General features: G+C 34.5%; 1 protein-coding gene across 1 annotated transcript; it reads right to left on the bottom strand.

Annotated features, from left to right (window-relative positions):
• Nucleotides 1–124: 124 nt before the first annotated feature.
• Nucleotides 125–3,462, bottom strand: LOC141451873 (dynein axonemal assembly factor 19). Its single transcript, XM_074123626.1, has 6 exons — nt 3,340–3,462; nt 3,059–3,233; nt 2,607–2,748; nt 1,721–1,980; nt 1,448–1,611; nt 125–233 (listed from the first exon to the last, which is right to left on the bottom strand). Exons 2-6 carry the CDS (start codon nt 3,202–3,204, stop codon nt 199–201), a joined length of 747 nt encoding a protein of 248 aa, XP_073979727.1. The 5' UTR covers nt 3,205–3,233; nt 3,340–3,462; the 3' UTR covers nt 125–198.
• Between the last annotated feature and the right edge of the window lie 24,493 nt (nt 3,463–27,955).

Here is a 27,955-nt window from a genome sequence, read left to right as displayed (position 1 = left end):
TAAAAATTAACAAAATTATAAATATTACAATAATTAATAAAATCATCAGTCACATAATATGCTAATTTTTTTAATACGCACCATGTTAAAAATCACAGTACACTGATAATTAAAGTTAGAATAAATATAAACTTTATAAAAAGATCATTATTAATAATGGACACATATTTACACAGAATATTTTATTATGAGAATTAATTAATTAGAAGTGTTCTGCTCTTGTTTGTGATTACCTGTAATTAGAACATAGAAAAACACAATAGATAAAAACTTTCAAGATACTCTAAATAAATGGGATATAGAACGTTCTAAAATGTTTTAAAACAGACAAAATATTTTTGTTAATTAACTTATACACGTTTTGAATTTATCGGGAAAACATCAGTTTTAAGAAAACCAATTTATAATGAAGTTGTGGAGGACAGTATAGTAATCGTCTACTTTTTCAGGCGGGGCTTAACTTCCAACATACCAATTAGGTGTCGTGGATGGGGGCGGAAACACATACTTTACTGTAACATTTTTTTTTTACAAATAAAAAGTAGCTGTAAGTGGGATTCAAACTGGAGACCTCCCACTAACAAAGCCACCTCATAACTACTAGAGAGTGCATTTCTTACGCCATTCACCCACAATTTAATCAATGAGCCCAAAATAGAATGGTAACGTCCCAAACTTGTATATTTGATTAATTTAAGTCTAGGATCAGCAGGTCCATCTGTAGAACTTCCACTGTTCGATTTTGTTAAAGTAGGCCCAATGTTCAGGACGATGGTTCCACGAATTTATTCCTCGCCGAATTTATTAAGAACTGTACACACAATGCACTATTAACTATATTAGGTGAGGATAGGAAGAGACTGGCGGCCAGATGAATGTAACAAAACCAGAGAGCTGCATGCCGCCAGTCTTACGTAAATAGTTTTGAACAGCACTCGGGCGAATAGAGCACGAAATGTAATAGGATGGGTATTTCAGAAGAAGAAGGAAGCATGTATCTGTTTCGCGGGCGACAGGGTTGGTTTGCCTAAGATTATAAGATGAGGAAATTAGAAACAAATATACTCTAATTATTTGAAGGGGCATAATTTACAGCAAAAGAGATTTACACTGGCAATGGAACTCACAGTGCAGGGAGTTTAGGGAGTGATACTGAAAGAGTTAGAAGGGTTGTTTTTAAAAATCTAGTACACTGAAGTAAAATGGCGCAACAAACATGATAGGAGATAAGAACGTAGAAAGCAACAGTGAAGCATTTTCTGGAGACAAGTCTTCAGAATAGTTCTTAATACTGTTTCTTGGGCTTCAGATTCAACATTACCAATCTTCGTAGTATGAATAATAATAGGAATAGTTTCATAGTTAAGTTCAGTTAATTCGAAAAGTTAATCTAATTAAACATAAAACAATAACTAGAATGAATAAAAAAAATTGGTTTAGTTTTAACCTGTTAAGGAATATTTATTCCTGAGTAAATCCAGTGTCCATTCAGTGACATTATTCTCAGCAAGATCCTGCTGTCTATCAATCAGACTTTTTGAAATCTTATCTAATAAATAGGTGATGGTGTCCCTTTCTGAACAGCTTAGAAATTCTAAACTCAGTCTGAATCTAAAATAAGAAATCATTCAAAAAATAAAATAACACACCTCTATATATAGCGTTTTCATAGTTAGTGCTTGAATAAGCTACTCCGCCGATAATCTTTAAATACAGTTACCTCTCAGATTCAGCAAGAGCGTTCAGGATACGGACTACAGCCACTATATCATTAGTTTCTGGTGGAAATGTAGCCAACGCTTCCAGTATTTCGCCCAACATACCTACTGGGATACCATTTGAGAATGCCTTTATCAGCTCTGGACTGCCTATGGATTTAAGCCATTGATATCTTGTATGAGGTGGCTCTTTTTCTTTTAACCTACTTATTATGGAAGTCCAAGTTTTGCAACAAGAATGTTCATTTTCTGTAAAATTTAACTGAAACAAATATATGAAAGCCTTGACTATGCATTAAACAAAAAATACATAAAAATATCTGCTTTTATTTGGGAGACTAGTTAACATCCACACAGCTATTTATTGCACAGCTGGGGCCACATCCCAAGGAAAAATTTAACTTGGAAATACGATTTCTCGGATTTTAAACAATCTTTGGCCACAAAGACATAAAAAAAATGTATATTCGCGTTTGAAACACCTAGACTAATGCGTTAGTCGAGTTTAACCTTTTAAGACAGAACTTTAGTATTTTTTTTTTTTTTTTCATTTTTTCAGTAATCTGAAAACATTGACGAATTGAAAAGAAGTAGAAATAGAAAATTAGCATCGCTGTGCAGGTATATTTGGTTTTTTCATCATTCTAAAAGAGCCTTATTATGAGACAGATTAAAAGGTGTCTAAGATTAAAAGAAATTTAAAGGTGTCAAGTTTGAAATCACATATTACAGATTGAGAATGATTCAAATACAACCATAAAGTCATTGAGTGTTATTAAAGCAAGAAATACAAAGAGGTTTTTGGAGACCTCAAAACAGTCTGTCGTCTAGGAATGGTCCATAATACTACTATTACTTATTTTAATAAGAATCAACATTACAACTTACCTGTTGATCCATTTCTGACTTTTTTTCAAAATCCTGACTTTTCTTCTTAACAGATACTGGATTCCATATGGTTTTCATTTTATCAGCACTTATTCTATCATGTTTTTCTAGGGGTTTCAGATGAGCAGCGTTAACTATTTCCCTGTTAAAAAAGTTAACAGTTTTAAAATGATTAAGATTTGTTGCTAGTTTTTTGTAGTTTCATATATTATTTTAACTTCTCCACCAACTAATCGTTGAGAAAAGAACTAACTAAACTAAGGGAGAATGCACAAACAGAGATTGTACAATTTGCAAAAAATATCAAGAAAGTACTCAACAACCAAGGCGTTCCTACACATTAGCAAACCGAATTCTAACACAGAAAAAATTCCAAATAACCAAGAACCAAGATATATAATAAGAGAGCCAAACTAGAAAACAGACCAACTAAGATAAAAACATTCACTAACCTAAACTGATCATAAGTTACTCTGTGATCAGCAACTGCTCTAAATTTAGCATCATTCTGTTGCCAATAAAGTTTATCTTTTTCTATAGATGTTTGTAATTCTTTTTCTAGAGTTTTAAAATTAATAATATCATCAAATTCTGCCATTTAACGAACAACCCACTTCCCTTGACAACCTGCACCATTAAAAAGACATGTTAAAATAATGCATAAACGAATGAATACAACAGTTTAGGTTAAATTGATTCAAACATTCGGGAAAAATTTCTCTTTTTCACTTACTTAAAAAAATAACATTTAAAAAAGGATTAAACTATCTCTCAGATAAAAAAAAATTTAACTTCTTAGTAACTGCCATCTGTCGAAAGAAGTACATACATATGTATACTCTTTAACAAAAACTTACAGTTTAAAAAGTTAAGTATAAGGGTTGATTAAACGCCAAAAGGTACACAAATCAGCAAGTACCCAACATTTCATTAATACTTCATTAATATTTAAGTAATTCTACTGCATTAATTTTCATTAATATTTTTTTGAATTTATTAGATGTCACAGACCCTTATGCTGGCCATTTTAATCTACAAAATATTTGTTCAAGTAGAACACCATTTAACTTAGATTGACTGTAATATCTAATCAACAAACTATTAATCACAGGTTAAAAAGAAAAACTTTATTGAAAATATAAAAAAAAATATGAGGCTAGAAAATTCAAAAACTTTTTTAAAAAAATGCTTACACCAACATTCATCAATGATTTCATTTATTTATTTATTTATTTTTAAATAAAAATCGTCGGTTTAAGTTCATTCTTCGATTAAAGTAATTGTTATTTTATGTAGTAGTCAAACGTTTATAATAATAGGTAACAATTATCTGGCTTTATAGAAAATAATATAGTTTTCTTCAATTACATTCTCAATCTAGGTCTTCCCACAGTATTATATATTTGGAATATAAGATAAATAAGATATGCATATTTTTATGACAGCTAACATAATTATTCCAGTATTTTACTATAAGTAAAATTAGAGGGACTACATTAAATTACAATTGAGAAATGAATAATTATTGTTGAATAATTTACTTGATATTACCTATGCGTTATTTGTGCTCACAAATACTTCGGAAAGACGAATTCTAGACTGAAATATTGTTTTAAATCCGTGATTCAAATTTAAATAGAAGCCGACTCTGCCTTTGTCTTTTTTTACTTTAACGTGCATGTTCATACATACGATATATGTGACTATTCAGAATAAAGAGCATAATAAAGATAAATCAGAAGAATAATTTGGAATAAAGCTAAAATAAAGTACCTATTTAATTACGAAAATATAATGTACATTTTATCATAACAAAAAAATAAAATATTATGAATGAACAAAGGGAAGGGATTAGCTATGCGGTTAGCATATTGGATTCCCACGTGGAGGTTCCGGGTTCGAATCCAGCTGCTGACCCTTAGATTTTCTCTTTCTAAGAGCTTCTTACAGCTCACTGTCCGGGTGATGGACAGTGTTGTCTGTAACGAGAGAACACTGTCCGGAGGCCGGCAGTGCACTGAAAAAAGCTCCGGGCGCCAATAACCTTAGATGTTGAAGCGACTTAAATCATAAAAAAAAGAAAAAGAAAATGAATGAACTGGCCAGCATAAGGGTCTGTGACATCTAATAAATTCAAAAAAATATTAATGAAAATTAATGCAGTAGAATTACTTAAATATTAATGAAGTATTAATGAAATGTTGGGTACTTGCTGATTTGTGTACCTTTTGGCGTTTAATCAACCCTTATACTTAACTTTTTAAACTGTAAGTTTTTGTTAAAGGGATTTTTGTACCTTTTGGATAGATTTTCCTTTTGTATGTTTTGCAAAGTTACATATCTGCTTTACAGATTTTTTTAAAATTGGGAATAATAAATTTTAATTTTATCATTATAACCTGAAAAGGTGTTGAGTCGGAGTTACTACCACTGGTGAGATCTTTTTAAAGAATGATTATAGTTGCGGTCCCCCAAACCATCCTCAATAACAATTTTGTTGAGAAAGCGTTTTGAATAAAATAAGAAGGTAATTTGTACGTAAATAGCAAAATTAAACTGCGATTTCAGTACTTCCCTTTAAGAGGAGTAAGAAAAATAAACTGCGATTACAGTACTTCTCCCTAAAAGGCGAAGAGGCAAAGATTTTGAATCGAACGACAATTCATTGATGTAAATCGGTTCACTCATTGATAATTTTAACGATTGCAGTACTTCCTCTTAGTAGGTGCAAGAGCATGATAGCACTTCACAGCCACGTAGAGGAGCTTTAACCACTTCTTCTTGCTAAATTTTATCAAAATGGGACTAAGCGTTATAGAAATATTGGTAAACATAGTTTTAGAAAGGGTCTAACTTGGGTGGGGCAAACTCCCCTCCTTATGAGGCACAGCGTCGAGACTTTAAAAGTGCAAATCTGTACAAAATTTCGATTCGAATGACACTTCATTCATGAAAATCGGTTCACGTTTCGATAATTTGAAACGATTGCTATACTTCCCCTTAACAAGTGTAAGAGCAGATCGTCGCTTTAATGTAGTTAGGGGAGCCCTAACCCTGTCATCCTACCAAATTTTACCAAAATCGGGCTAAGATTTACAGAGTAATTAATGATAATAATTTTGGAGGGGGGCCTTACATAAAGGGGGCTAACTCCTCTCCCTTTCCATGTACAGCGTCGAGACCCCCAAAAGGCACATCTACATAACATTCCGACTCGAATGATACCTCATTCATTAAAATCGGTTGACGCGTTTAGGCGCTACGTTGTTTACAAAAAAGGTAACAACAACAACAACAACAACAAGAAGAACAAGAAGAAGAACAAGAACAAGAACAAGAACAATTTTTGAAAATGCCGTTTTTGCAAATTTTCGGCAACTTTTTTCTCAAAATCTATCAGATCTAGGTTGTTGCAAAAAAATTACAGTCATAAAGGAGGATTTACCCTTTATTATAAAGAAAATTTGGGAATTTTATCTTTTATAGAAAAAGAGAAAAAAATTGTCAAAGTTGGGTGTTTTTCAACGTTACGCTTTTTCGTGCAGTTTTTGATGATCAACCCTTATACAACTGTCCTACCGGACAGTTTTAATCTTGTGATTTTTTTTTTTTTGAAATTAATCACTTGCAAGATTAAAGGTCATAATACTGATAATGGACTTACTGGAACTTCTTGGATGTAGACAACTTTTATCCTTTGACTTTATGAATTTATTATATTTTTATTTTTAAATTTTACAGTAAAATGTTATATATATAATTATAATAGGATGAAAACATAAATGCCATTTCAGTCAAGTAAAATTTATTTTTCATCCTATTGGAATTATGAATCAGTCACCAAAAAGAATGAACAACAACTATATAATTATATTTATATATAGCATGGAAAAACCGAATTAGCTTCCAGTTCATCAAGATTTCTACTTTTTCCTCCGTTTTTTTCCTGCCTTCTGTATCCTTCGCATCTTAAGCTTTCTTCATTCTATGGTTATGAACGTTACAATAAATATTGTTCATTGGCACATCATTTGTTGTACATACTTACAATAAATATTATTATCTATCTACTTTTCCGTCACTGTCGCCTCCATTTAACAACAACAAAAATTAATAAATAAAAAATACAAGTGAAAAAACAGAATTGGATTCGAGTTTCTCTAGATTTTTACTTTTGCTGATACTGTCTCCTACATTTATAGCCTAGGCTAAAATAAAACTAAAGGGTAGCCAACATTTGGAAAAAGAAATTCAAATACAAGGATAAAACGGAATTGGCATCCAGTTCGTCTAAATTTCTACTACTTCTTTCGCAGTCTCCTACAAATATGGCCAGGCTAAAATATACATAAAGGCTTACCTTCTTTTGGAAAATTTAAGGTAAAATACAACGGAAAAATACCGAATGGGGTTCCAGTTCGTCTAGATTTCTACTTGTTTGTCTCTATCACGTAACATTTATTTCCTGTTATCTAAAGGCATTAATTAATTCTAATAGTAAAGTTGTTGTACTGTTAGTGAGATTATTTATTATAATATTTTATTGAGTTTTAAAGCCATAGTTTTGGTTGCTTATTCAAAAGATTCGAGATTACTATTTTATTGTTTTTTTTTTTACTTATGCATCTCTTCATAGCCTCACTAAATATGTATTAAGCAACTCATAATAATATATATGTTATAGTGTTTCGTAAAATACTGTTTAGGCATTGTACTAACGAATTAACTTGACATCAAGTACGATAAACAATCATTCTGCTGAAGCTTTTATTCAAGTAACTCCTGTTACCTGGTGGCAATTTTTAAAACTAACCTATAAAAGCTATTTGTAGTTTGTGCTGGTAGGTAGTGGCAGTTTTTAAAACTAAAACTTATAACTGATGACACCTACTTTATTCATATTAATTACTTCATTTTAAAGAAATGGTAATTTCATTTCAATTATCGTTTCTTAACGGTGAAATGATGTGAAAATTAATGTGTTCATACCAAATTACTTCATTTTTAGTTTTATTGTGATTTATTTTCTTTACATTTTCTTGTTTATTGCAATATTTGTTCGCTTTTCCCCTCTTTTGAACTTTTTCTATCTTTTCAAAATTCAGTATTTTTCTTGTTGCAGTTTTAATTTTTAAAAAGTTATTTTTAAAAATTCGTTATTTGAACTTTCTGTAGTTAGTATTATTTTGAATTTTAGAAATTCGTCGATTTTCTCTTTACTTTATTTGACTGGAAGTTAGTTACTTAATTTCAATTTTTTTCGTTAATCATCATGCTTCCTTCCGGTTTAAGAAGGTTTCAACATTCCAGGATCTTTGATGAGAAAAATCTTAATTTATTTATCTATTTAATTAATTTAATTTTTGTTTTTTGTTACTATGTGCTCTAAGTGAACAGAAACATGGGTTCATTTTTTAAATAAAGGAATAATAATTCGAAATTTTAATATTGTAATTGTTTTATATTAATTCATTGATGTACAACTATTAACAGCAGTCGGATTTTATTGATACTACCTTATATGAATACAACTTCTGCAAATTAAATAAATTACACTGCGTACTTCTACCTTGTTTTCACACGACAAAAAACTTTTTACAGAACAATAAAGTTTTAATTAAAGAATCTAATTCAGTATTTTCTACATAAAGTTGTTATTTTATTTATTTACTTATAAAAATGTACAGTTAGATGGACGTGTCCTGATTTATATATCTCAAGCAACAATGTACAGGACGTACATACTGACGTACCCAATTAATGAAGACGATGAAAGATAAAAGAAAGGTAATCGAGGGATCAAGAACTTAATAATTGCCGGTTTCTAAAGACAACCGAGTCTTTTCGATCTGACATTGAATATCAGCTAGTACACACTCCTTTTAATTGCAGTAAGAATGTCTTTTCACTGCAATCCCAAGCCAAATATTTGTATTCGTCCCTGCAAAGTCAGTAATATCACTTTTCTCTTTTATTCTTGGGCGGTTTGTAGGTTACAGATCGCCTTTCCTGGTAGATGCAATATTCTGCCCACACAGAGATCGCCTTCTGTTTGTGAGTAGCCTGCAGCCAACAAAGAAACAATCGAACAAATATGTCCATTTCTTTAAATGACATTTTGATTTAGAGAGGCTTGTAATGATGAAGTAAAGGTTGGTGAATGCCGGAGAAGGTACAACTGTTGCTTGCCACAGGAGGCTGCTGGAAGATATTCCTAATAAGCAGGTTTGATATGCATACGGAGAGCACATGCAAGCAAGCACCTGCCTCCTGAGACTTCCATCTGCCGCCCGAGGCCTATACACCCCCGCGGTGGATACTGTCTTGCTGCTTTTTCAAATATTTCAGAGCTACTTCGCTTGGTTTCTGGGGGCCACAGACAGATCGTTCGCCTTCCTACCGACCACTCCTACTTAAAGTATTGGGCCTCCAGCTACTTCATTATGCAGCCTCCTGTACCATCTTCAGAAACAACCATACTCACCAACCTTACAATCTTGGCTACTGAAGCGAACAAATGTTAATCTTTTCATAAGAAAGGGTAGGTTATCTTCCACTTCAAGTATAACAGAGCCCACTTCCTCTTTCCACCTGAAATATCCGCAATGGGGTTCTCCGAGTTCAAACAAAAGGTTTTTCGAAAATGGCCTCACTTTTCTAAAAACATTTAACTGTCCAGCTGTGAAAATGTTTACTCTTGGAGGTTTCTCATTCAGTTCCTGGTTATGGTGTCACTATAATACTTTGAGGGTCCTCAGCAGCAAATTATAGTTTCTTTTCCTACTACTGGAGCTATAAAAGGAAATACCTTCCTTTCTCAGTAAGGGATAATGTATTAATTTTCTTTCAGGACTTAATAGCATTTTTTGCATTATGAAGGCCAAATACATGCACCAGCCAATTTGTAAAATCTTTTACTGTTTCAAGAAAGCCTAAAACTTACATTAGACGGCGATAACAGAAAGAAAGAAAACGAAGTAAATGTGAGGACAATAAATTCCGGTAGAACGAATTGGGTATCAATCTACTGAAACATTTTGTCACCACACGGCTGAATTCAGACCCCAGCCTTTTTTTTTTGAAAGAGAACAACTGGTTGTTGACGTTGGCCCACTTCTCGGCTGATGCTTGTAAATCATATGAAAAGACCCAATTTTGTGACCTGCATTTTTACTTTCATTGCTGTTCACGACTAATTCTTGAAATAGAAATATGGTTAGAAAGTACCACTCCAATGTCACTCACACTTACTGAATCTGCCTCAGTTGAGAGTGAGAGATTTCCTAAATAAACAATTGCTTGACTAAGTAAGTAATACGCTCCTTTATTTTTTTAAAGACCTCCTGAAAGCATTTTTTTTACACTAAGTTTAAAGACAATCAACGGAACTGATTTCGAAACAATAGCAAAATTTGAAATACCAATTCAGTTTCTCGAATTTGGAATGTTTAATATTTATTTTTTTTTTAACATTAGACACTGAAGAAACCAAACATTACACTGAAACGGCATTTGAAAAGCCTGTCCCTCCATTTTTCTCTCGAAATTCCCCTTTAAGGGAATTTTGCTGGGATATTGTTTCTCATAGCTAGCGGATACAATATGTTTTTCATCTTTAAAGAAAATCTTTTTCGAGGAAAACTCCAAAAATGGATTGTGGTGTTTGGGGAAACGAGGAGCCCTTTTATAATTGCCCTTGATGGTTCAGTAATTCTGTCGGTCTCTGCCAAGGAGGAATTCGCTTTGTTCTCGAGCAAGCCTACAGCAAAATTAACGGAAGTAGAACTTTGGAAGTGGGTGATTCCCAATGATCAGGGCAATCTATTGTCCTATCCAGGATGATAAGGTGGCACGAATTACTCGGAGAGTATCAGCACCGAATAGATGTTGTGATGAATCTGAGACCTGCAAAGCTATGCATTGTGGTACTGGGTTCGATTCCCGGTCTTGGCCTTGGATTTTATTTAATGGTTAAATGAGAAATAGTGAAGTACGTTTGCTATTCGCCTCCATCCACGCCACCTAGTAAATGGTAGTTGGATGTTAAGCCCCGCCTGAAAAAATAGGCGATTACTTTACTTGTTATGAATCTTGTGTCTTGTACTCGGGCAATGGTTGTTCTGTTCCACAGGAACTTAGATCAGAACTTGATGTTTAAATTGGGAGGCTGCATATTACGCTTAGCGGATGGTAGCGTAAATGGCATAGGAAGAATAAAAGCAGGCTAGTAAAACCCTTAAACATTTCGCTGATTTTGTCCGTAGTGGCTCTAGTATTTTTGTGTGACGGCTTCTAAGCGGAACGGAAGTCCCAATACCAAACTGATGTTCGATAAAGTTCGGAATCAGTGAAATAGAAAGAAAACTTTGACTTTTAGCACTTTGGATCCAACTACATTTTCAACATTGAAAAACATTTACTTTTTAAAAAACAAAAAATTATGAAACCAAAAGTCTGCATTTAAAAAGAAAGTGAATTTCCTTAGAAACGACTATTCCCCCCCCCCACAATAAAAACGTTTTGTCCTTTGCAGGCCAAAAAGGATGGCAAGTTGGTCAATAGGGCAAGTTTGCCGAAGAAAAGGGAAAATTAGGTCCAAGGGCATACAGAGGCTCACTTACAGTGGGCTATTGTTCCAAAGAATATAAAGCAATATCTGGGTCACAAGGACTTGCACTTTTCTTCTGAACACTTTCCTCATAATTTGGCTCAAGGACACTTTGGGGCAGACATGTTTATAGTTTTTGTGTCAAACAGCACAGACACACACTGAAGTGACTTATACCGCCCTATTGACGCTCAAATTCTCTGTTTACTCTAAAGTAGGTTATGCTACAAAGATAGGTTATTGTTCTGCTCACTTTGTTTACATGCACAGTCCTTGTACGCTTGTTAACATTCTCATTTTGGGAATGAATTTTCCTTTCTTTTCACTTTCCCACACAGAATTGATTTATAGCGGGGGGGAGCTCCTCCTGTGTTTTTTCCATCACTTTCAGCAGTTCCAACAAATAATTGTTTACGCACAATTTACATTTGAATGAAGGTGAATTTAGATACACTTCGGCGCAAAAAACATGGTTATCAGAACAGGATCTGCTCTATAAACTATTACTAAGTTAACTTTAATAACTACTTATTGCATAATTGAAATAATGTCATACTTAACTAAACTTAGCTTCCAAGTTAACACACTATGCCAAGACTGAAAAAAGAGTGCTTTAGTGCTGTGTTTTAGCCGTAATTTTTTAATGCAGTTCGTTCAATCTCTAAGGGGAGGTTACAAATCTTACAGAGAAAGAAGCAGACTATTTAGTTCTTACCAGAGTTATTAAAGTCCTGCTTGCGGTCTAGAACGATGCGCTCTTTTAGGTACCTTTCATTAGATGACTGGATCGATTGAGATGATTTGACGACACCGCTGTTTTTGAATGAGGAATTTTTATGAAGTTCGAGTCTGATAAAATTGAATATATCAAAGATGCGGGAGTTATTTTCAAATTGGCAACATTGAGAAATGCACGTTGTTAAAGAATCACGTAGTTTTCACCATGCGAAGTATGACACTAACCAAATTAATAAAATATAAATAGAATATTTCTTGTTGTGCGTTCTTGGATAATAAATCACTGGCTGCAAAGAATTTAGAAAGCCTTTGTCTTGGAACATATATAGAACAAAAAACCAAAGTTGAAGTGTTTAATTCAGTTTTAAAGAAATCTGTACAAAGTTTGAGAAGGAGTTGGGTGAGGTAAGAAGACGTAAAAGCGGTAAGCTGATCTCCGCTTTGATGCTCACGGCGCAGTCCTGCCAGAGAAGCTAATACCCTGCTATAACCATCCACCTCAGGCGAGCTTTGCTATATCTAGAAGTAGATTAGCATTTGCCGGGGCCCGGGTCTAAACGGATTGACTGCGTGACAGACGGGGGGGGGAACTCATAATCAAGTGGGGCCGCCTCTCATCTGGTCTGCCGTCTCTGAACAGATCTCTTTGAGCGGCTCCCTTCGGACTGCATGGAAACATCAGAAAGTTACGTTCTCATTACACCGTATACACTCGGGGGGGAGCATCCAATCTGCCTCTGTCAAAGGGCGACCGAATAACTTCGTTATGGAGTCAACTGAGCTAGTAAGCTATGTGAGAGGCGGCAGCCTTTGGGGGCGTGGTTCCACCCCACTTGGTCCGCCTCCAAATACGCCATCTACACTAAGTCGTAGTCGAGCTCTGCTACAGCTATATACATCCTTTGCAATTTTTTTCTCATCCAATCCTATCTTCTTTTAAGTAAACTTCATCTTTGCATTTAACTCTAGCCTTCGTCATTCAGCCATACTCCAGGTACAATATCTACAACTTGGTAGCGCACCCTGCTGCTGAGTAGATTACTGTAGTTCATTCTATACCAATCAATGGTAACCATCTCAAGGAGAGCACATTTCCCACGTTATTTGTATTTTTATCTATTTAACTATTACTATTTGTGTTTTAAATCAAATAATGACAAAAAGGAATATCACACACTTGTGACGTTCAAAAATGAAAATTCTAAGGAATAAAATCGGGACAGTTTCTTAAACAGGATTACTAATTATTTAACAGGCAGTGAAACTACTCACGCATGGTCTTGCCCTGGCCAAGTTCTAACAGATGTAATTGAGGGACCTTCTTCACTTTATATTAATCATGTTGCCAGCACTTTCTCTGACTACAATCTTTCTAATCTTCGATGTTAATATCGAAATTTACAATAAAGGCATATCGAATATGAGGTTGCACTTTTAATAAATTCATTTGATAAATACTTTATTCTTTGAATTGCTTACAAAAAATATATACAGGGTGACCAGAGTTATATGCTCCACCCACTTTTTTTTTTAACGGCGGGAAATTTCGAAAAAATAAAAAACACGTATTTAATCATTTTTAGTCTAGTTTATTTTCAGTGATTGACCCATTTTTTTAAGCCCCTTTCTCGAGATACAAGGGTTTAAAAAAATGGGTCAATCACTGAAAATAAACTAGATTAAATACGTGTTTTTTATTTTTTCGAAATTTCCCGCCGTTAAAAAAAAAGTGGGTGGAGCATATAACTTTGGTCACCCTGTATTTGTTATATACATTTTTACATATTATGAATCCAAGATTTTGAGTAGCAAATGGTAGCAAATTAAAAAGTGTTTTTGTGATTCAATTTCAAAGAGAACTTTGCAGATTCGATTGCAAAAATTCAAACAATAATTTCAGTTCACCTTACTCTGATTATCGCTGTTTCTACATACTTTTGTGAAACGATTTTAGGCGAATCTTCTTTTAATTTTCATTGGTCTAAAGCTCTTTTTTTAAAAAAACAAGAACTTTAGTCGTTTGGTTGAAGAATGAGATCAAACGCCAAAATGTTTATTAATCATTTCCTTAACAAGATCACCTGTGAGCCAAAAAATGAGATTTCGGTGAAATATTGATATGGAAAGTTGGATGTAACCGCAATACTTCCCCTTATCTAGTAAGAGAAGTAAACATTCAAAGTTGAAAGAGAACTAGACATCAGATTGTTTTGTAACTGTGGTTACTGTGTTAACCCATCTCATCTGCTAGTGATCTACACCTCCAAATGTAGGGATCAGCAAACTGATTCCCTCAGCATAATCAGTTACAGATTACAGTAATAAACAGTAATTTAGAACATTCCCATATTTATTACATAATTAATACTAATTATGTAATAAGAGACTATTAATCTGGTTACGGGCCCAATTATCTTATTTATTTATACTACAAATCTTGATTAAGATATTTGCACGGTGACTTCACTGAAATGTGCAAAATTAGATATGATGCTATACTGCTGGGTCTTCAATAGGTTGAATAGATTGTACTGAGATTTAAGTCTGCCATCTCTTGGTGCTGGTGACGGGCAGTCTAGTCCTGCACCACGTGGTCAGAGTCTGCAGGCTAAGGCTAGTGTGTAAGATCTCTTGAGATTGTGTGGGAATATGAGGGGCTTGTGAGAAAAAGAGCTATATCCTACAAGGCCTTACTTGGCAGTGCGATTTGGTCCTTGAGTCTGAAGCAGTGGTTTTTACAAACTGCTCTGTATGTGTTGCAGGCATAACTGGAAACTGGAAATGATGGAAGTCCAAGTTTCCATAATTTTGCCTCTTTCTCGTGGGTTGCAACTTTTTCTAAATTGTATTTCCTCGAAATAAATGAAGCTCTGACTTTTCCAGGCAAAAATTGTTCCAGGACTTACGAGGGAAGAGTAACCAACTAATAAATTTCGTTTCATGAGTTGCGGCCAGCGAAGTCAACTTGAATCATTATCGCAGTTAATCTGGTGCATGTTATGACATGATTGAATGACGTTTACTTAAACTTGGTTAATTCTTTTGCAAAATGTAGATTCTTTAGGATGTTTCATATGTTAATGGTGTCACACTTAGTTAAAACGTAAGCGAAAATGTTCGCTAGAGAGTAAAACAATCTTTTATTTGCCAAATAATTGTTCCAGTGGAAGAAGCTTCGATTGCAGTAGCCAATTAGATTCAGCGATATCAGACAGACGATCTGGGAACAGTCAATGTGCCACTCGACTAATGCCTGTGCACTGCCATCTAGAGGATCCAACTCTTTACCAGCTGTGAGCATTGCAATCCTTTCTATCTGCTCCCCCTATATATCTGTTTACCACTGTGTTTACTTATTTCCAATAAGAACCCACAATTTTAGTAAAGTTTGAGAATTTTGTATGCTGAATTATTGGTTACAAATTGAAGGGATTTGTGTGATAAAGTTTCACGACTTGTTTGAGCTAAAATACAATTTTGGATTAGCTGTCCGGGGAGGGTCTGTTTAAGGCCAAAAAGACCCGCACTCTACGACATATAAAAGTTTTACAAGGGTTTCAAGCAATTTAGTTTAATGTGTTTGTGACCCCGGTAGTTTTATCAACTATATATAAGGCCATTGTTTGCCTGTGTGTGTGTGTTTGAGACTTAATAAGAGCGGAAGCAATAATCAGTAGAGTAAACAGTGATAATTGAACAGAGTGCCAGTGTGTGCGAATCTGTGCCAACTAACTCTGAGCGGTATTGTTTGCCAGAACGTAAAGTTAGTGTAGGAATGGCCCGGGTTTTATAGCAGCTCCAGGGTGTCTGCAGTTAAAGCAAACAAGGCTATACCCAACTGCTATTTGGAGTCACCAACTCTACATAAACCACCCTCCGCCTACCTACTTTATGTCGCCCTGTCGCTTGCCACTTACACTCACCCCCCTAAGAAGAATCGATAACCTTTCCAATAACTTCCTTGTCAGGTGTATCTATGTTCAATAACAACCATCCCAGAGCAACAAGCGATTTCTCCTAGACAATCGAAAACTAACTACAGTTTGATGGTTTCTTTCTGTTAGCGCACGTGAGTTAGACAATTGGCTAGTCAAAATAAACCGAGCTCGCTGGCTCCTCTTCAATGCCCAAGATTTCACCTCCTTTTTCAACACGAAATAGCGATGAAAATGCGTTCATATCACATGTTTACAAATGACTTCCAACAGCGGATAAGTTTATGAATAGTGATCTAGCATTCTGCCGCTAGGAGACGTTGTGAGCACCATATTAAGATAAAATAAAGTTGGAGTTTCGAGTATATTTTATCAAAATATCCACTCAGGACAATTTGTATACTCTATGGTAGATAGATTACTGCAGTCGTTGATGGGTTGCAGTGTCATCAACTCTAAAGAAATATGTGAGAACGTCCAGAACAGAAACACGAGCTCATGGTGTTTGTTCTTTTTTTCAAGTGAACTAAATATCCGCCTGTGAGATACTTGGACAAATAAACAGACAGTACTCTTGGTGAGGCCAACTTTTTTCAAGTAAATCATAAAGTATGTGGAGAGCGGACTGGCTCGTGTAAACACAGATCTGTATACAAGTCACTTGAAACTCCCGTAGTATTATTATTGTTTCTAAATGGAGCTGTGTCTATGGTACTCTCATCTGGGCTGAAGTATCATCTCTTCAATAACTTGGCATTTCTTCTTCCTTTTTTTTGAATGAAAAATACAAAAAAATGCAGATGAAGAAGTTTTATTTACTTTTTTTGTTGACACATTTTGGTTCCTCTCAAGATATCGTCTGATTAAATCAAATAACTCTTACTTCTACAAAATACTTACCGTTTATAATATTTAGCTCTGTTACAACCGCCGTAATTGCTCGCTATCAAGTCTTAGAACTATAAAAAGCTGACGATAGTCTTCAAGACCGAAATGCCTGAAATAAAACGTTGAAGTTTTACCTCCGATAGAAGTTTCCAGTTAAATATCTCCAAAAGTGATTAATTTGAAGAATCGATTTGTCTCTCTGGCTGCCTTAACGATGTTTCCATTTGTATATCTATGGGTTAGTAAAAATTTATCTACACTTTCATCTATTTTTGTAACTTGAAATTAGAAATAATTTTTCTTATTTGACATTGTTGATAATATTGCTTAATAATAATTTTTTTTTTTTTTTTTTTTTTTTTTTTTTTTTTTTTTTTTTTTTGGCGCATCAACAGCTGAGGTCATTAGCGCCCGGAGCTTTTTCCAGTGCACTGCCGGCCTCCGGACAGTGTTCTCTCGTTACAGACAACACTGTCCATCACCGGACAGTGAGCTGTAAGAAGCTCCTAGGAAGAGAAAATCTAAGGGTCAGCTGCTGGATTCGAACCCGGGACCTCCGCGTGGGAGTCCAGTATGCTAACCTCATAGCTAATCCCTTCCCTCTTAATAATAATTATCTACTGTTTAAAAATCACAGCACAATTTCATCAAACAGTGACACACCAGAGTGCTGTGATATGCCGGTTACCAAACTCTGCTGTAGGGCACATCACCACGATCAATGCGACTGACAGGTTGTGGTGGGAGATGCCACAAACGCAAACCAAGCTGTCATCCTTCCACAGAACAGATGAAAGAGGTATACTTCGAACACCAGGAAAATCTGTGCTCGGCTGTGAACCTGGGTTTCAGAACCCCACGGGGCGTTTCACGATCCCGTGGCTCCGCATTGTGGCAAGACTAATACTTACAGTCGCAGGCCCATATACGCAAGCATGACCTACGTTTTCTCCACATCTACCTTGGCTTGAGCTTACCATATCATTCCAGATGAAGATCTGTTTTCCGTGACTACTCAATCAGACTGATAGTCAGGCCAAAGAATCTGATTGATTGACCATAAAGTCATATCATCACGGATTTTTAAGACAATTTGAAATCCGGGCTATTTAATTTTTTTATTTTTCCATTTAATTGAAACGTTTTTTAAAGCAGACTTGTGTGTACTTAGCCGAGGCATGGTGCAGCCCGAATGAGGCGTTGGCAAACGACTTGAGCAATCTGGCTCTGCCGGTAGAAGGGAGAATGCATGTTCCTCCAGGAATGCAAACTAACTTAACTATCTCTTGGCGCCTTTCTAGGTGTCAGAAGTTAGTTTTCAGTTCAGAGACCGAGATGGCTATTACGAAATGTGTTTACACTAAATACTTCACACTAAACTATTTCCATAGCGAGTGTTCCATTATGGAAACAGATCTGTACCGGGCTGTCACTCTCCAATCAGATAGTTTATGTAACAGATGTGTCCAAACACCACACACGTCTCTATAAAATATGCTGTAAGTGAGGCCAATCTACGAGACAAGCTGTTAGGTCGGGTTGATTTAGAAGGACCAGCCAGTGAGTTGTTAGGCCCGGTACTAGATCAGTGGAGCGTCCCGCTGCGTGACCTCGGCTGGCTCTATCTCTGCCTGCTGTTCCTGCTCGCAACTCCAACCCTGTCACACTCGGCTATCTTAACTTGAATAGGGCGCACTTCAAAAGGACTGGGCTTCTTCTCTAATTTGTTTATCAATGACAACTTTTAACTCCTACTTAGGGTAAAATGCAGACAAAGGAGAATTATTAGGCTGACCCGAGTGAAAGCACAGTGTCTGCAGATCCGCCTGCCACACTAGAACGACATATTGAACTTGAACTGACCTTTATCTTTCATAGATACCTCCAGCATCAATTTGGTCTTGAACAAACTTCTGAAAACATCTTTCTCTTATGCATCATAGGCGTCCGGCTTTATCCACCTCTCCAACCCCTAAATCTTGATTCTGGAAAACGATTTTAATTAGTGATAGTCTATAATACTAGCAGTTTTCACACCAACATCAATGGAAAACCGATTCCGACAAGTTAGAGCATGTTCTAAAACTCGCTGTAAAATTTACTAGAAGCTGGGGCTAATGGAAGGGACTTGAACTTGAAAGCCGATCTGCCTGCTACAGAGGCTAGAAATATAGAGAATTTTCAATAAGGCTTCAAATTAGTCATATTTTTTTCCCAAGTACCAACAAGCCAGAACTGTGTATGCTTGATTAGACCATAAAGTAAGCGAGGGTTGTTGAGATATAAGGGTTGTTAATAGGTAGGTAAACTTGGGGAAATCCGCATGCCGGAATTAACTATTCCGCTATAATAAAAACTAGACAAAACGATACAGTTAGTTTGGAAACCATGGTTTAGACCAAGACTTGCAGCTTTTCTGAGCTGCATTGTTCATTATGCATTATGTAGTTAGTTTTTCCGGAATTATTCAATTTTGAAATATTAAATTCCCAGCTTTTGTGCAAAAAATTAAATTACATGTTGCAATGTCGTAACTCCAGTTGTCCGATTTCTTTCAAAAGTAATGCTATCAGTGCAATCGTTCACTTTACTGAATAAAGTTAAGAGTTCCATTTCCTTGAGAAAAAATGTAGGTATATATAATTTACTTCCAAAGGAGCGATTTTGACTGACAGTAGAACCAAAACGGAACACCAAGTAAAACACATCAAAACTTTTTTTTTTTTTAATCCAGAAAGAAAACATGCACTTCTGTGAATATTGGAGAAGTAAAATCTGCGCGGTTGGTGGAGAATGTAGAGTCAATAAGAGATGTGGCTAAGATTGAACTTATAAATACCTTGTTGCTAACTGAATTGACAAGAACAGATGGTCGTTCGCTCACACAAACTGTTGTGGACTTTAATTAAATCCAATTTTAAACTGGTATTTATTCAGTACTTTATCTATATTGTACTACGGGTGAAAATAACCTGCGATACAAACACCTGTGTGTACCTTCCTCACTGTTATATTTACTTAACTCTGACTGCGTATCAGTTAACACACTTGGTACGTGTTAACTTAAACAGCGAATTGCTTGTTTAATATGAATTCCTCCATCATTATGATTAATCCGGATTTATTTACTTTTCAAGCAATCTATTTATTTTTCACTAACTTGTTTATGAGGCAATCTGTTTGTTCCACACTCGAATGGGGACCTGTTGTTTTTATTTGAAATTTTCTTCTGGAAAACTGTTTTCAGGAGTTTCCGAACGACCTGCTTCGCCAGTGCTCTAATTTTCTGATAAGGTCAGTGCTGTTTTGATAAGGACCTAACTTGGTCCTTGTAATTTCCCAGTATATAAATATCTCCTTAACAAAAACTTACAGTTTAAAAAGTTAAGTATAAGGGTTGATTAAACGCCAAAAGGTACACAAATCAGCAAGTACCCAACATTTCATTCAAGCTTAGTTGATATAATTTAAGTAATTTTGCTGCATTAACTTTTCCTTCACATTTTTTAGAATTTATTAGATGTCACAGACCCTTATGCTGGCCAGTTCGTTCATAATATTATTTGGTTATAATTATGATAAAATGTATATTATATCTTCGTTTTTAAATAGGTACTTTATTTTAACTCTATTCCAAATTATTCTTCTGATTTATCTTTAATATGCCCTTTATTCTGAAGTTGTAACATCTTATACATGCAAGTTAAAGTAGAAGAAGACAAAGTTAGAGTCGGCTACTGTTTAAATTTGAATCACGGAGGATTTAAAACAATATTTCAGACTTGAATTCGTCTTACCGAAATATTCGTGAGCACAAATAACACACAGTTAATAACAAGTAGATTATTCAACAACAATTATTCATTTCTCAATTGTAATTTAATTTTACTTACAGTAAAATACTGGAATAATTAGCTGTCCTAAAAGTATGCAATACTTATTTATTTTATATTACATAACATATATATAAAACATTGTGAGAAGAACAGCTACATTGAGTGTGATTGAAGAAAACTATATTATTTGCGATAAAGCCAGATAATTATTACCTATTATTATAAACGTTTGACTACTACATAAAGTAACAATTACTTTAATCGAAGAATAAACTTAAACAGACGATTTTTATTAAAAATAAAATATTCGAAATCATTGATGTATGTTGGTGTAAGCATTTTTTTAAAAAGTTTTTAAATTTTGCAGCTTCGTAATTTTTTTTATTTTTTATAACGTTTTATTTTTAACCTGTAATTAATAGTTTGATTATTATAGATTAATAGATATTACAGTCAATCTACAGTGCTACTTGAACAAATTTTTTGTAGATGAAAATGGCCAGCATAAGGGTCTGTGACATCTAATAAATTCTAAAAAATGTGAAGGAAAAGTTAATGCAGCAAAATTACTTAAATTATATCAACTAAGCTTGAATGAAATGTTGGGTACTTGCTGATTTGTGTACCTTTTGGCGTTTAATCAACCCTTATACTTAACTTTTTAAACTGTAAGTTTTTGTTAAGGAGATTTTTGTACCTTTTGGATAGATTTTCATTTTTGTCTATTTTGCTAAGTTACATATCTGCTTTACTGTTTTTTTTTAAATTTGGAATAAGCAATTCTATCATTATAACCTGATAAGGTGTTAAGTAGGAACCGTAACTACCACTGGAGAGATCTTTTTAAAGAATGATTATAGTTGCGGTCCCCAAACCATCCTCAATAACAATTTTTTTGAGAAAGCCTTTTTATATAAAATAGGAAGGTATTTGTACGTAAAAAGCAAATTTAAACTGCGATTTCAGACCTTCCTTTTAAGAGGAGTAAGAAAAATAAACGGGCGATTACAGTACTTCTCCCTAAAAGGCAAAGAGGCAAAGATTTTGAATCGAACGACAATTCATTAATGTAAATAGGTTCACCCATTGATAATTTTAACGATTTCAGTACTTCCTCTTAGTAGGTGTAAGAGCATGATGGCACTTCACAGCCATGTAGAGGAGCTTTAATCACTTCTTCGTGCTAAATTTTATCAAAATCGGACTAAGCTTTGTAGAAATATTGGTAATAATAGTTTTAGAAACGGCCTTACTTGGGTAGGGCAAACTCCCCTCCATATGAGGCGTAGCGACGAGACTTTTAAAGTGCAAATCTGTACAAAATTTCGATTCGAATGACACTTCATTCATGAAAATCAGTTCACTTGTCGATAATTTGAAACGATTGCTATACTTCCCCTTAACTAGTGTAAGAGCAGATCGCCGCTTTAATGTTACGTAGGGGAGCCCTAACTCTATCATCCTACCAAATTTTATCAAAATCGGGCTAAGATTTACAGAGTAATTATAATTAGTAATAATAATTTTGAAGGGGGCCTTACATAAAGGGGGCTAACTCCTCTCTAATTCGGTGTACAGCGTCGAGACCCTCAAAAGGCACATCTACATAAAATTCCGAATCGAATGTCACCTCATTCATGAAAATCGGTTCTCGCGTTTAGGCGCTACGTAGTTTACAAAAAAGGTAACAACAACAACAAGAAGAAGAAGAAGAAGAACAACAACAATTTCTGAAAATGCCGTTTTTGCTCATTTTCGGCAACTTTTTCCTCGAAATCTATTAGGTCTGGGGGGTTGCAAAAAAATTACAGTTATAAAGGAGGGTTTGCCCTATATTTTAAAGAAAATTTGGGAATTTTATCTTTTATAGAAAAAGAGAAAAAAATTGTCAAAGTTGGGTGTTTTTTAACGTTACGCTTTTTCGTGCACTTTTTGACGATCAATCCTTATACAACTGTCCTACCGGACAGTTTTAATTTCTTTCTATTGGAAATGGTTATATCCACCACACTGGACAATTTCGCTGATTATTGATTACTGATAAAATCAGATTTTATCTTATCTCCAAAAATTTGTTTGAGAAAATTAAGAAAGCCGTCTGAATTCCTCTTATTAAACATTTTAGAATAGTGATTTTGAAAGACAACTCGGTAACTTTACGACGTTTTATGACAATAGGTGTGGAAATCCAAAAGAGAGGTGAGATTTGAAGATTACTTGTCATTTGTGTAAAGAGAGCTCAGAACGCTGTAAATCAGGCTGATTAGAAGTGCACTCGGCTGATAACGAGCATGATCTCTCTTCTATTGTTTTACTGTGTGAGTGCCTCTCTTTCATCTGGACCGCACCTTTAAATAGAAAGCCTCGGCTCGTCTGCTGTTTAAGCCAATAAGCACCAAAAGTTTCTTATCTAAATAGTATTTGAACAGTAGTGGCATTGAGTGCGTGGCATCTCTAAGTATAATTTATCTAGTTCTCACATAATCACTGACTTTCAGCCGACATACACACCGCCGCATCACTCACTATCTGTCTGTAAACCAGCCAGGATAAGAAAGTCGAAGCTGGCCGCACAGAGATATTGCCCTCTTTGGCATTCTCACTTTGCAAGATGTTGCTGGGTTTAGTACTCTCATCGAGGAAAGTGGGACTATTGCAATCGTGCAAATATCCCATCATGTCGTAAACGCGTAACATTGCAGAAATATTAATTGGGTATTTCGTTTCTGATAAGGGAGCCACCCGACAATACGTTTTTGGGCAAAGTCGGCCAGCCGTTTCTTTCAGTTTTTCAGGAAAAAGGCTTCAGTATCGAAGCTTGCTGTGCCCTCTGTACGCACCTATAACCAGGTAACTGGCTTTATGGCACTCTGAGTGGGAGGCTGGCTCTGAAGAGCCTAGATTATATTAACTACCAGCTTAATTAAAACCGTCTTATAAGGGTTGATCGTCAAAAAGGTCCCGAAAAAGCGTAACGGTGGAAAACACAAAATTCCCAAATTTTGCGCATAAATAAAAGGTTATCCTAAAATAATCGCAGATAAACTATATTCCAGAACTGTGGACAAAACATCAGCCTTTTAGGGCACTGTTCTTGAGATCTTTTACTTAAGGCATTCTTTCATGGCATAAACAATACTTTGTGTGGTGACCAGTAACAAAGTTACACGTGAAAAATTACAATTTGGGGAGATATTGTCAAAAAAGGCAGATAATCAGCTGAAATTATCCAAGTCTATTTATACTTTATTCTTGTTCCAAAAACCTTGAAATTACTAAAACAGTAACTTTTGAGCGTGGGTAAAATTTGTATCTGAACTTGCAGGTTTGGACAGGTACTGAAAATCTCGAAATATATACATTTTCGTGGGAAAATGCTGAACAGAAAAGTGATTGGCCGTCGAAGAAACTATTTGAGCTGGGAAATTCATGGAACATCGCCTCAGTGAGGTCCACCGAAACCTTAGTACAGGAAATAAACGCTTAACGCAAATAGAAAACCGAGTGTGAAATTTTCATTTTTGAAGTATTGTGTTAACACACGGCACACTCTACGTTAGAGGGAAACTTAAAACTTACTCCTACCAACAGAAAATATTAAGTACTTTAATCAAGACGGCCCTGATACTGCAAACATCATTAAAGTAGGAGTAGCAGGAAGGAAATTGGTGTTTGTGAAGAGAGAGAGAGAGATTGCAGGCGCTGGCTGCTGCGAGGGGGGATGTAGGATCTGTTGATTGCGTCTGTGTCAATCTGCAGCCAACAAGATGGACGCCAGCATCATGGCCGCCGACTCTCGCGAGTTTTAATCACTGCATTTCTCTCAACTACAAACCCTAGAATTATTGCACTCCAGCAGATTTTCAACTTACAATTTTATGATAATTGTTTTGAATACACTGAGTAAGAAAACTAGGTTTTACAAAGTGTTGATTCAATTAATGAAAGTTCACATTTGGTAATTTCAGTTGCTGCAAACCGGATTAGCGACAATCTGGTTTTGATCAAAATAGATAGATCGATAAAAAAGTACTGGATTTAATTTTTTACAAAAACATTACAGAGTTTCTATATTTCCATAGACTTTTTTACAAACAGAAGTAAAGTAAAAAGGAATAAATCATATTTATTAAAACAAAAAGCAAAAACTACTAGAAAACAAAATAAAATTAAATTAAAATGAACTTTTTTAGATTTAACTAACAAATAACAATTGCAAAATTATTATTAAACACTTCGTACACCAATTTAATAAAGTTTAATACGCATATAATATAATGTTTATCATATAACATACATATTTTTTAAAAATTATATGATTCTTTATTCATCATGTTAAATGATTTCTAACACATTTATAACTTAAATTTGATATCTGTTGGTATTTACTTATTTATTACAAATGCTCTAAGCTTTAGAGCGCCAGTCACATAATAACACTGTTTATTTAACTGTTCTTCAGAGGTAATGACAATTGCCAGTTAATTAAAGTGTAGATATTGCTTTCAATATTTGTCTTACTGTTTTGATCAAAATAAGGAAACTGAGAGTACCAATTCACGGAAAGAATTTTACAATGTTTTACGTTTTCCGGATAAAATTGCTATGAGTAGTTGTAAACGAAACCTCTAACCTAAACTTTGCCGCCAAAGGAAAAGATTAGATACTCAAGATGCAATGTATTTCTACATTAAGAGTGGCGAATTCCATTTAAATTTTGGCATGAATTTGAGAAAACTTGTCTGTTTTAATGCAAATATTACAACTGATTTTCTTGGTTTTAGTATCGGAGTCTGCTCTCAGGAAATACAAATCCCATGCTAAGTGTGCAAATTTCCTACCATTTATAATGTATCTTTTGCGAAAACGTAAGTTTATAAAATAATGGATCGTGGATATTTGTTGGAGAAAATCAAGTTTTTAATTTTAAATATTTATTAAAATACGTCAAAGAGAAAGAAAAAAGAGTAACGAAATGTAAATAAATAGTTACCAATAAGTAAATAACATTTACAAGGATAAACTACTGTCATATAAATGAAATAAAATACTCTTAATTATATTATGACAATTAATTTAATTAAATAATAAGTTCTAGACAAACTATCACGGTACAAAACACTTCTGGAGACCGATTTGGTCTTACTTCCAATCTAAAGTCCATCTCCATATTGTCAGCACGGTCTATGACTCCGATTTAGTGCGATTCAAACACTGCAAGCAAAAATCTATCACAATTTGTCTGTTCAGTGTGTAGCATTTTATAAGAGAACTGAGCCTTGCAAATAAAGCCTAAATTAAAACCTGTTTAGTGCTTAATTTTAAACGAATACTAAACGCCGAATTAGTATTTTAGATAGACGATTGGATTTTATACAATCTGGGCATTAGATGAGTTCATTCTCTGCCGTTCACTCACACACACGCAGAGTATAACTTGTTTTGGAATCGATTCTCCACCCGCCCCCCATTTAAAAAGAAAACATTCAAACAAAATAAACATAACAATTACGTTGTTTTACTTTAATTAACAGTGTTGAAATATTTTCCAAGTTATCGTCGAATGCAATTAAAATGAGATCACCCATGTTTTTGTGTTCTTTTATACTTTGTATTTATTCAAAGTAAATATTTTTTGGTTCTCTATGAGATCATTTCTCTGCGGCAGACTTCTTTGATAAATTTTTATTTAAAAACTGAAATTCCCTAAACAATGGCCATCCCCTCTTAGCAGTTCATTTGAATCTTCCTCAAGGTAAACAAAGAATTAGTCGAGTTTAAACTAGTTATTTCGGCATTTTAAACCCAATCAGAGGCGGCTCGGTGACAATTCTAGGGTTGTTAATTAATACGAATTAAGTTTTGCGCAGCAATTAAATTTATAATTGAAGTAAAATTGATATTTCCAAACATTTTTCTTCAAATTCCTGTTTGAGAGAAAATTCACTGACTTCATTTAGATAGGTTAGGAAATTTTCTGTTTAAAATCAGGAATAAGTTCCCTTTTGATACGGGAAGCGTTGCTGAAGTGGGAACATTCCTTGTGACTGAGTTTTGGTCAGGCTTTCAACAGATGTAACAAATCTTTCAAAATATTGGATTCTCTCAAATAAAAGAAAAATTTATAAATACTACGTGATAAGCATGATGTCATTTTCAAGGCTTAAAAACGGTACTAAAATTTGTTTCTTCAAATAAAAACCAAAATAATAATAATAAAAATAGTAAAAAAACATTTTGGAGAACTTATTTTTCTCGAAATTTGTTTCGGAGAGTCGCCTAAGGGTTTCATAGCGCACAGCAGGGCTGTTACTTGAGTTCGAATCTCAGAGAGCAATGATTCTAGTGAGATTTGGAGAAGCAGACATCACACTTGCTTATTAAGTCACACGCATAATATTGAAATAAACGATCTAGTACTAATTCTAGGTTTGAAGAACGTTTAATAACATTAAACGCGATGACCTGTTTTTATTTTTTGCTTCATTTCGCAATCTCAGAAATTAAGACAAATTTATTTATTAAATGTCTAAAAGTATTATATCAATATCCGTAATTATTTACAAAAGTAGATAACACATTTTACATGTTCTTGCACTAATTGCATTTGCAGTCTGAACTGCAATCCATTCTACAGAAGTATGCCTCATTTAATAAACTTCACAAAAATAGATTATAAATAAAATTTAGGTACGTAAAATCACGCTACACCATCATTGGTTTGGCATTGCTTGATTGGTTTTGAACTATTTTTAGAAATGTTAGAAACTATCACGAAGATGAGGTTCAGAGAAATGCTGTGATGTCAGCGCAGTAGCTGAGGTACACAATCCGCTTGCTCTATGGCAGAACTTAGTCTTTAAACGCAACTTCTTAGTGGACATGGCAAAGTACTGTTGCCACAAACTATCTTTTTAAAAGAAGTTTTCACGTCAAAAGCTGAACAAAATTAATTCTTTATGGTAGTTGCTTCGGTTGGTTAACTCTGTCAAAAGCTTAACTCTTGTAAATTAGTGCTATTTAAGCAAGGCTCCATTAAGTTAATTGTTAACGATTGTAAGTTACATAACAACCATATAAACATTTTGAAGATTTCTTTGATTACATTTTGCCTGGCTATTTTTAAAAATGTTATAATTTAAAAATTGTCAATAAAATGATTTCTTTACATCTCCACAGTATTATGTATAAGGAAAGAAATTATGTACATTCAAAGCAATGTTTGCTCAAGAAGGATTTAGTAGAGAGATAATCAGATAATACGGGAGTTCTGGTTATTTACGTATTGCGTAACTCCCTAATATCTTTATCGCTATTTAGACGACATGTGAGCCTAGATTGGAT

The sequence above is a fragment of the Rhodnius prolixus genome, unplaced genomic scaffold (genome assembly GCF_049639745.1).
Source record: "Rhodnius prolixus isolate KJV_2025 unplaced genomic scaffold, Rpr scaffold_14, whole genome shotgun sequence".
Lineage (NCBI taxonomy): Eukaryota > Metazoa > Arthropoda > Insecta > Hemiptera > Reduviidae > Rhodnius > Rhodnius prolixus.
The sequence above is the reverse complement of the archived record's forward strand: the minus strand, read 5'-3'. Positions and strand labels throughout refer to the sequence as shown.